An 11,498-nucleotide genomic window follows, 5' to 3' on the forward strand; every position below is an offset into this window, starting at 1 on the left:
ACCATTGTGTCTGTGCATCAACTGCAGTTCTTTTAGTAATGATGACCAGAGAAAGCATAAAACCTATAATAAAATGTGATGTCAATTTCTACTGTTCTGAAACTGTATCTCCAATAGAGCAGATCACCTCATATGTAACAGAAACAACTCTAATCCAGACTTACTCACTGTGGAAATAATGAAAAAAAAATTCCCCAAAGTGTCTTTGCTTTTACAATGTGAATATAAGAAACCAAGGTAAGATCCAATATACTTTCATTTTTGATATTTCAATTATGATGCCTTAAAAACCACATATATTGTGTAGAAATACTTTTTTCCAAAATAATTTCTTCTGCTCTTAGAAAAATCATGCTTTTTTGTTCCTGCTTGCCTACTCCTGTCTTCACTTTCATCTTCTGTTATGTTTCCCATTCTATTTTTAACCAATGACATGGTTTTTCTCTTCACCATCTGTCACTTCTTATTGAATCTACAATATTTTTGTAGCACTATTAACATAATAGTCAGCCTTCTTTTTTCTGCTTTATTGTTGACAAGCTCTCTTCAATGGAACACAAATCCTGTAATGGATTTGAAACTCTGATTCAAACAGTCTCACTGTATCCGATACTGGTCAAGACCTGTTTGCCCACCGCAGGAAGTCTTTGTAGGGTTATACTATTATTTCAAGAGGCCAGAAGACTGAGGAGCAGAGGTGAGAACAGCAAAGACTAAAGAACAATGGGTTCTTGATCTCCAAGCAGCCCCACGTGTGATAGACTTAAATGACAGGAAAGCACTCCTTGCAAGCAAGGAAACAATACCATACGAAGACCTTATGCAACAGGATTACTGAAAATACTTTTTCCTTTTGGTTTGTGTGTATTTATCAGAGTGTGAATCAGCCTGCAAAAGCTTAACCTGAAGAAGTGAAAGAAGCAGATGATTGCTCCTACATTCTCAAAGGTGCTGAGGGCTCCAATATGTCCTACCAAGGCCCTTCTTAAGGCTTCTTGACAAAGACTGTTAAAAAAAGCTGCAAAAAGAAGGGTCTTCAGTATAACTTTTGTTTCAAGTTTTTCTTCCTTATCCTTTAATCCTCTCAATATATGACTCTTGGAATATCACACGCTGGAACTGGAAATGCATCTACGCATTGCATACTGTAAACGAGTATACTCAAGCTAGCTCAGATTGTAAGCAGGAGCGCTGATCATGCTGGTGGAAGCACAGGCTCTTGCTCTTGAAAAAGTGCTTAAGGAATGGGACAGTTCCGTTCAACCCACCTGCTTTGCCACTATCAATGCGCAAGGCAGACAGATAATGCTGCAGGTGTCAGACTCCACGGGGAAAGAATGCATCAGGTGTGACTAACTTGTCCCATTGTAAATGACCTCTCAAAGGCAGAAGGACAGGAATGCAGTGCTGGCAAGCGGGGCAAATAGTTCGGAAGAACAATCCAGGTTCCTGTTTTGTTCCATCCTAGGGTGATTTCTTTTCCTTTCTTGGTGTTGAGGCCATGAGAAACCTTAATGTTTCCAGTCCTCAGCTGGGAAATAAACTTAAAAACTGGACGCACATGTTTTCATTATGCACTGGGCAAGGACATTGCTTTGTCGTGTGTCAGCAACTGCACTAGAGTTGTTATTTTTCTGGGTTTTAGAGATTTCCCAAGAGTTTGACGATTCTGGGAAATTTCAGACCTATTTTAATTGTGCATGCGTGGATCAGTTTTCCAGCACCTGAGCAGTTAATTCACATCTGGAACAAATCAGACTGAATATTTATGTTGCTGAGCTGTTCTGTTCTGTATGCTCTACATATGCAGTTTCTCTTCATGCAGCGAGAGAAGAGCAAACATGAAGGAGTTCCAGACAACTGTTCAAAAACCTCAATTCAGCATAGGCCAAACAAAAAAAGGTAAGGTTCAAGTTTCAGTTCCTGTGCCTCAAGAATTTTAAGTCAGATTTAACTGAATGGGAATATTTGGCCAATTTCTTGCTTTTCTGTTAACTGCTTCTCATTTTGCCATGGTTGACACAAAGAAACTAAAGAAATGAAATATAGCCATGTTTTCTTTTTCCCTTTTAAGTCTTTCTGTGATGCATTAATACTTGAGAAGAGTAAACCAAAACATTACAGTAGAATGAGTACTTTGAGGAATTAAGTACCAAAAAAGTTAGAGGTATTAAACTAAAGGCAACCAGCAGCCTGAAGGGGCAGAGAAGAAAGAGAAACATACGTTGGACCATCTGCAATTAGAGCAAGAACATGGCTCAGATCAAGGGTATAGGTCTCCAGGTCAGGATATGGCAGACTCCGAGGCTCATTGAGTTCCATCATTTCTTTGTTATCATAAACAAAGGGAATGCCACCTTTTATCTTGATAACATAATCCAAATTGTCTGGAGCATCATCGAGATTGTAAGGATCTTCATTTTCTTCTGGGGGTGAATGGAATTCTGGAAATAAATTTACATTACATTTAGAAGTAACAACACAAAAGGCAGAATAATTACAAAAAGGACTTTCTGCTTCTATAATGCTTCATTTTTAACAGATCTTAATACTTTCACTGAAATCACATTTTCAGTTACTATAAAAGATTTGTTGTTACAACATAGCTTTATTCTGACAGGCTTTAATTGCAGTCCCTCTCTAAGCTAAGTGCCTACCTTAATTCAAGTATTATATGTTATTAGAGTTCTCTGAACCAATGTATAAATAGATTTAATACTACTCTTTATTAATGTATGATGACACAAGTTTCAAAATAAGTTTCCAGGAGTATTTAAATTAGGATGGTTCAAAGTACAGTTAAGATTTTTGAACAATAACACAGTTGTTGACTTCATACCCACCTTCGTTATTTTCTTTTCACCTTCTGACTCACTGTAGTAATTTTGGAAGTTTATATTTAAGCACACAGTAATGCAGCTGTTCTCATAGTGAAGCATCAGTCAGAAAAGAACAGGCTGTGCCCTACTTCTTCGCCTCTGCCCTCCTCATACTCCAACGAGCTAGACTAGTGCATACATACTAGGACTGTTTCCTCTTTCTCTCAGCCATTCATGAATTTATTTCACTTATGGTAGAGCAGGAAATAATTTAGGACTCAGTGATTCTCACTCTGACCAAGGCAGTGCTTGGTTTGTAAGTTTCTCGAGGGATTTGGTTGGTTGGTTTTGTTGTGTTTTGGTTGGGGGATGTTTCATTTGTGTTTTGTTTGTTTGGTTTTTTAAGTAAAACTCCTTATTTTTATGTTTAATTGCTTTTGAATAGAACCAAGAAGTGCAGAAGCCAGCGATAGTGTCCCCTTGGCCTTCTGATCGTGACTGAAATTAGGAAGTACCAGAAGCACAGTTGGGATTTATTCAGTACAGTTTTGTAATCCCTTTAAAAAATTACAGTATTTTTTTTTCTGATAATCAGGTAAACATATACTTCTGGGAGATTCAGCTTATGTGAACATTCAGACATTGTCACTCATGCTAGTGAATGTTCATAGCTTTTTTTACAATATCTTACTAATGCAATTAGAATAAAATAAGTGTCTCAACTACATTTGTGTCAACTGAACTACATTCCCGGGCTCAGTCTTACCAGTGAGATTTCTTCTTTTACCTGTTCAGTTAAGCCAAGGTGGAAAAGTAATTAACCAGTCCTTTTATTCACCTAGAGCACCTGAATGTATATGTTATAAACTGATACCATTCTTATCTCTAATATTCATACCTATCCAGCTCAAACTTGTGCTCATTAAGACATTGTGTAATGAGATTTTATTGTGTCTGCCATAAGTTTAAAATCGTAACTGTAAAAAAAGTTATTAGCCTAATAATAGCTTGGAAATATCTCACTGGCAGCTGTTTCAAAATATGTTTCCTATCTTGAATATTCAGAATACTGTCCTCTTTACCCTCTTTCTGTATAACAAAGACTTGAAAACATGTTAATTCACCCTCTTTCAACCACTGAGCTAGAAGTTAATTGATTTAAAATGTCCCTTTATGGCTGAGAATACATTGCCAACAATCATAGAATCATGGAATGGTTTGGATTGGAAGAGACTTTAAAGATCATCTATTTCCAACCTCCCTGCTGTAGGGAGGGACAATATGGACACATCTACAGTGGCACATCTGTAGAGACCAAAGGTTGCTCCTCAAAGGCTAATCCGAAAACTAGCAGTGCAAACTGTTTAATGCATAAGCAAAGCTTTCAAGACACAAACCACCTAAGTTCCAATATCATTTGTGACATAAATAGTGGGGAGTATGTTCAACCTAATAAGCTTTGTTGAGAGATCAGAGTTTATTAACCCAGGCAGAATGCCCAACAAATACGACTATACAACTTCCAGTCTTGACCTGGTAAGTGTACCATGCTTGTGAAATTACTGACTCAGGGCTTGATAACTGGCATGTCTGTATTGTGCTTCAATTTACAATGTAGATGAGCTCACAACCCCTTTTATTTCAGTATGCCAAGACCAGGAGGAATGACTGTTCGCTTTAAACCATATCCATAGATCTTTTTCCTCCATCTCATTTGCTGAAAAAAAAAGTAATCAATGAGTGTCTAGTATGTTTTTAACTTTTGACAGCTTTGAAGTTTCCAATTACACACAAGTCTAACTTAGGTCCATCAGTGATTCTCCACCTCTTACTAACAGAATAAATTACAGAGGCAAAGACACTCAGAGGAGATCATCACAAAAATCTAACTTACTTTTACTACAGCAGTGTGTGGGTTTAATTCTGTGTTTTAAAAAGAACAACAAGGATGTTCACCTGGATACACTTCATCTTCAACCTTCCATTTTTCACCTCGCATGCTACACAAATACTGAGATGTTGTTCTTGGGAAGCGATGGTAGGCAAGACGTGAATACTTTTCTCGAATGAGAAGAGCTTTCACCAGGCTCTTGGCAGCTTGTTCATAATCATCAACTGTAACCTGAAAGGAAAGCCTGGATAAATACTGGCAAAAATAAAACAGCACTTTTAGCAACAAACTGAATCCGCACCAGTAACAAGGAGACTGAATTGCCAGGAATGTAAGCATATGTGTCTTGACCATAAGGATCTTACTCAAGGTCTGAGGAGGCCAGTGACAGAAGCACAATCCAAATACAATACGCCAAACACACTTTTTTTTTTCTCCTACCATATACTACCCATTTAATTAATGTGTGATTATGCTTTCATCTATTTGATTTATTTTTTATGGTAAAAAATATAAAATTACCTGACCTTGACTTGAACTGTTTTACAAATCAACGTGTTCACAAAGCAATTTACAGTTTGTTGCAGACAGCCATAACTAGATGATCTTTGAGGTCCCTTCCAACCCAACCCATTCTGTGATTCCATAATATAATGCCACTTCACTCTTTATCTATATTAGCTGCTTGTAGTTTGGGATTTTTTTTTCCCCTCTAGATACAGAAAGGAGAGAAAATGGTTTCTTACCCCTGCACAGTAGTCCCCACTAATTGAAACTCTCTGAAACTCTGGTACATCATATGGCACTTGGGCTGGCAGAAAAGCACTTGGAAGAACTGGTGTTGCAGGTGACAGAATAGGATTGGCTGATGGTGCTTTCCATTCCTGAGATGGAATTTGTAACGACAAAGACTGGGATCGAATCATCTTGAAACTTTTCTTCCTAGAAATTCATGGTATAAAACATAAAATAAGCCATGGTATAAAACACTAAACACACTGGAAAACTGATTACAGCAGAATTCACAATGTATCAGACAGAAACAAGTGAATGTTACATACGGTAAGCTGTTATCATGCCATTACACACATTTTTCATTCTTCCCAAAACATGTAGCATTTAAAAACTCGTTTAGTTGTCAGACAAGACTGTGCAGCAAAATGTCATATATATAGTCATTCAGTTTTGTAAGAAAAAGGATGAGCACATAGACAAACCAGCTAAAGAATGCTGTATTTTTCAGTGAAGTGATTGTAATACCTCAAGTGAAGTTTCATAATAACTCTAAATATTTTACTCACTTTAAACACATTTAAATGTACTTTAAATATTCATATAATAAATAAAGAACCACTAAAAAAGAAAAAGGAACACTGGAACACTCTCTGGAAGTTGCATATTCTGTGACATTCTGAAGAATAAGAACATGCAGTGGTGGTACGATTAATACCCTATGACCAAATTCTGTCCTCTCTTAAGCACTTGTAGCCACCTTTGAAATCAGTATGAAAATCTCAAAAGGCAGCGTTGGATCAACTGTGACTGAAAACAGAAGTTTTCCTCATGTAACTGTCCTTGAAGTGCACCTCAGGCCTGCAGGACAGGGATGAAGACTTGTTCTGTTCCCACATCTAAACAACACACATATAATATCCCACTTCCCACAGTGAAACTTGTGGTACACAAAGACACAGTTTGATGGAACATATTTCTATAAGACAGTTTCCCAAATTAAAAGTGAAACTTATTAGTTGAGGAGGAAAGATATACCAAATAGTTGTACAAATGGTAACATGTAGTTTTCCCTTCTGTGCTTGTTTTTATCTATGGACATGCCAACTGGGAAACCCACTTGCACAATTCAAACCCAAAAGTCTTGGCCTTTATCATCAGTGTGTCATACCTTAATTTAACTAAATTGACTCTTCTCCCTTCCGTTCCAGAAATACGATGCCAAGCGTTGCCCAACTGATTGTCTGCAGCTAACTGGGTACACGTGTTTAGCTACCACTTTCAAAGGCTGCCTTGTTTGCCTGGTTTTTGATGAGTCTGTACACGTCCAAGCCATTTCGTGTCAGACTGCTGCTGAGCTCATGTAACTCCAGGGAATAGTCTAGCCAGTCCACTGAAGTCAAGATTCTGGAACAGCCTGACATCAGGGTAAGGCTACCTCTCTTTCAGAAGAAAATCATAAACCAAGTTTGGCTTCATTAGATTCATGAGTAAACCAAAGGTGGACTGTACTTTTTTTTTGAGAAAACTCAAAATGTGCACTTTTGTGGCTGACAGTAGTTAGATTTTATCTCTGTGATTTAAAGAAACCTATGAATAACCTCATTATGCCAATACCACTTTTCACCTTCTCCCTTGATGTTAAATGCCAAGTTTTTGCTTTCATCTATTTTTACAGAGACTAAAAGAAGTATCATACCACTATCCATTTCTCTGAATGAAACTAGAATAAAGTGGAGGGGGGAGGGGGGAGCATTTATTTTTCTGAATCCTTTTACATTAAAGAGTCTTAGAGCTGCGTTCGCTTCTTCACACCTTCTGCACAGCACAGAAGGACATCACACAGGTGCCCTCGGTACCTGCTGTTCACCTTTCTCCTGAAGTAATAACAGGCAGAATGTTATTTGCCAGATATTTCAGTATTAACTCAGACTCATTTTAAAAAATATTTTCCACGAAGAAAGCAACTTCTGAACAAACCTTTTAGCTGTTTCCACAGACTGTTGTTCTGCCAGTTCCTTCTGCAGTTCCCTTTCCTTGGCCTCTGTCTGCCCAATAGGGCAGTCTTCAGGCACGGTGAACAGTGACAAGGCATCTTTGCTGTCTTCTTCTTGGAGTACTTTAGCAAACACCTTCTCTGCTAGAAGTCGCACTTGCTCATCAACCTCAGAGATGTTCAGCTTTGGAAACTGTCTGGGCATCTCGGCTATTAAGGAAGACAGTTGACAAAGTTATAACGACAAGTAGAATAAAGATACGTGAGAGACTTTGTGGTACGCCTATCAAAACTAAGAGCTTGGAGCAAAAACAGAATAAAGTAGAACAGCTATGCAGAACTTAAACTAGTATACAGTACACAAGAACCACAGCTATCCACTGAGCACCTTACTTGGGGAGCCATGCCAATTTGTGAATTAGGAACTTCTTGGTATACTCGTGAAAATTCCTAAGGTATGTATGTACAGATTTGCCTGTAGATTCCGCTTACTTGCATAATCAGGCTGTTATTTGGGATATAATGTATACTTATCTGTATGTACTTGCGCTGAACTTGGAAATCACATTCACTCAGTTGCTTGCCTTCTCCCCTGCTCGGTGACTTCAATTTTAGAGCCACAAGCAAGTTACAAAAGAGGGTTGCACGTTTCTACCTCACCCTAACCTTTCCACAAATAAGAAAATCATGGAGCTGCTGTGAAGTAAAATTGTTGCACAACAGGAGCAAACATGGTGTAGTTAACTCAGTAACATTTGTTTGTTTATTTTACTTTGTTTTCAGTAGTTCATGTCCTGCTTTTGAATTGTACGTGGGAAGCAGACAGGATATGGACTTCAATTTCTACTTGGCATCTAAATATTATTTAAAAAAAAAAAAAAGTCGTTTATATTTTGAATTTCTATTTAAGTAGCCTTTAATCACAAAATATTTCCGTTTTGTTATAGCAGCACTAGTGAAAATACTATTTTTAGTGTTTCTTCTGTAGTTTCATGGCTTTATTTATATTTCATTCTCATATAATACAAAACATGAATTTTTACGTATCTGGTAGCATTCTGGAGGGGAAAAAAATACAGTGCTTGTAAGCTACTGACCAGCAGTATTTATTATATACTATAAAGCATGCGAATGCCTTCAGTATGATGGAGTTTGTAACAAATAAGATTAAATTCTTATTACAGAAGTTAAAAATAGCAACAAACATGTCACATCAAATAGATCCGCGCACTGCCAGAATGTGAAGTCTGGGTCCAAAAGTGACATTTCAGAATCAATTTTGGTTACAAAAATGCAAACATATTTTATAAGGTGGTATTCCTTTAAACACTGATGCATGCTGAAAGTCAGCATGGAGCATGGCAGTTTTTAATCGCTCAAGGCATAACTTATCGGGGCCCCCATTACAGTATTTCTCTAGGCATGCTGCAAGTTCCACATGTTGATATGTGATCCTTTTGATATGTGATCCTGTTGTTTTCAGTCTAAAAGATTCTCATTAATGTCCACCTGTTTTCACAGTTGCTTTGAGAACACTGCTTTTATTCTAGAAGCAAATGTAGTTTGAAAAGATGATGAGAGATATATTGGACCGTAACATGGCAATTTAGCGATCATCTACATTATTTTGTGTTTGTATTTTGTAAGAACCAATTCACAGCCCAGTAGCAAAACGTCACTAGTTTTAAAGCACTGCGGATCTGACTCTATGCAGCTTTTCTGCCTGAAGAGTATTTGTTTTGCAATTAGTATTAAGTCTTCATAAAATCAAGTATAACTACATAACAAACATTAAAATACATACACGTTTTGCTGAATGATTTGATGACAATGCACTACGATGTCTTAGAAGCATCCAAACTTAGATTCGGTTTCTCAATTTCAAGCTTCAATGAAGTCACGGGAGTGTTTCCACTGACCTCAGTGAACACAGTTGTCAGCAACAGTAACTGCCACACATACAGCTGTCAGCAACAAGGGCCTTTTGGGCGACTTCAGCCAGGCAAGAACAGTCTTTATAGTTACTTAACTACAAGCAGTAATAGTAAAATGTGGAATAATAATGTTTCTTTTGCTGCTAAGTCAGCAACTAAAATTATTTTTACTACTGGCTGACTAGCACAGGAAAAATCAATTGGTTGTATGCTTATCGTTGGCTGACCATTTTCCTGGTATAAACAAACATTTTCTTAGAGAACTGTGATCAGAAACAGAAATGCAGTAGGAAATATATTGCATGAGAAACCAGGCTATATTTTGAATCATTACAATAAGATAGTGAAGAGTTAGAACGTATGGATACACGTACAATCCTCTACTGAGACCAAAGCTTTTTCTTCTTTCTTAGAGAACCTGATCCCATGTTTTCCACTTAAGCAAATGAAAGACTAAGGCACAAAACACTTTGAAAGGTAGGTTCACTCACATCACTGCTAACTCATGTCACTGAAATGAGTTTAATGAACCTAAAATAGTCATGGGGCACTTCATGCAACACTCATGCAAGCTGTGCCATCCCGAACTGGAAGAGGGTCTTGTCTCCAGTATCCTTCTATAGAAGTGCTGTCCTTTATCCAAGGTGAGCGACTGGGAGAGCAACAACTAGACATCTTAATGGGATGGGGAGTGGGTATGAATGCCATCCAGCAACCAGAAACTGCTCTTTCCATAAATATGTCTCTCACAGAAAGGCTGCTTTGGTTGCTCTTTAGTTCTGCACGTCTGTGGAAGAAAAGCAAGCTATTTCTCTTGAAACATGCTGCATAACAAATGATAGAATGATTACTGAAAAAGCAATTATTGATCAGGAATTTAACGGGCTTGAATACGTAATGAGCGCACGCCATTAAAGCAGTAAGAACCGCCGCCTCCAAACCCCCAGGGACGGGCAGCCGGCAGCGCGGGCAGCCGCATCCCGCCGCCGCGAGCAGGTGGGGCAGGGCCGGGCGCGGAGCCCGGCCCGCGGGCGCCCCGGGCACGGCCGCCCAGGGCCCGTCCCCGTCGGGGCGGCGGCCAAGGTCACCACCACCCCGGGCCAGCCCGGCACGGCGCTGCCTGCTGCCTCGGGACTTACCTAGCGCCCCGGGGAAAGCCATGCTGGGGCCGGGCCGGGCCCCGCCACCGGCGCTCTCGCCGGCTGGAAAGATTCTGTCAAAAGCCGCCGCCGGCGGAGGAGGAGACGGCGGCGGGGGGAGGAGCTGCTCCCGCCAGATGCCGCCGCTCCCCTCTGCCGCATTCACCCGCCGGCCAGCCGCCTCGCTACCGCAGTGCCGCGCCGCCCCTTCCTCGGCCCTTTATGGCCGCCGCGGCCCCCAGGCGGAGGAGCCCGCTCGCCGCGCCCCCGGCCCCGCCGGGGCTGCCAGCCGCCTCCTGAGCGGCAGCATCGCCGCCCGGGGCGGCTCCGCAGCAGGTGGGGCCAGGGGCAGGCGGAAGGACGGCGCGGGGCGGCGGGCGGCGGGCACGGGGCGCAGCCTCCCGCCGGGCGAAGCGCCAGCTACGGGGGCGACCCCCGCCTCCCTGTCGGCGGGGTGAGGGGGCTGCCCCGCCCCGCCCTGCTCCGCCCGGCCCGGCCCTGGCGCGGGGGGCGAGCGGGGCGGGGGGCCGCTAACGGCCGCCCTGACGGTCTGTACCTCTCTGACGAGACTCCCGCTCGGGGCGGCGCGGGTCGCTCCCCTCAGGAGGCGGCAGCCGCGTCGGGCACCGTCCAGCGCCGCTCGTCCCACGGCTGCACCTGCGGCGACGGGAGCGGCGCCTTCCTCGCGCGGTCAGCGGGAGCCGGAGGATCCCAGGGAAGCCTTCCTCCTCCTCGCCGCGGCGGCCCCTTCCCCTGCGGAGGCTCCAAGACAGAAGTCGCGCTGTCACATGTCTCCGGGCCGGCGTGGGAGGGAGCTGCCCGGGGCGGGCCGGCCCGCCTCGGCCGCGGGGTGCCCCGCGAGTGCTGCCCTCGCGAGCGCTTGTTGGGAAACTCCTCTTCCAAAGGCGCTTTAGTGCACAAAACTTGGGTTCGAGACCACGACGTCGTGAGGCTGGTGCAAAGATAACACCCGATAAGTAAGTTCGC

The 11,498-nt window shown here is 41.8% G+C and overlaps 1 protein-coding gene across 1 annotated transcript in view; it reads right to left on the minus strand.

The window, feature by feature from the left end:
• AMPD3 (adenosine monophosphate deaminase 3) overlaps positions 1-11,085 on the minus strand; it is a 34,762-nt gene extending 23,677 nt beyond the window's left edge. The window contains 5 exon segments of the mRNA XM_086613584.1: positions 2,225-2,444; positions 4,776-4,941; positions 5,457-5,652; positions 7,423-7,648; positions 11,068-11,085. Of these exon segments, the coding sequence (XP_086469710.1) occupies positions 2,225-2,444; positions 4,776-4,941; positions 5,457-5,652; positions 7,423-7,643 (803 nt within the window). The 5' untranslated portion in view covers positions 7,644-7,648; positions 11,068-11,085.
• Positions 11,086-11,498: the final 413 nt, after the last annotated feature.

The sequence above is a fragment of the Tauraco erythrolophus genome, chromosome 6 (assembly GCF_009769465.1).
Source record: "Tauraco erythrolophus isolate bTauEry1 chromosome 6, bTauEry1.pri, whole genome shotgun sequence".
Classification (NCBI taxonomy): Eukaryota; Metazoa; Chordata; class Aves; order Musophagiformes; family Musophagidae; genus Tauraco; species Tauraco erythrolophus.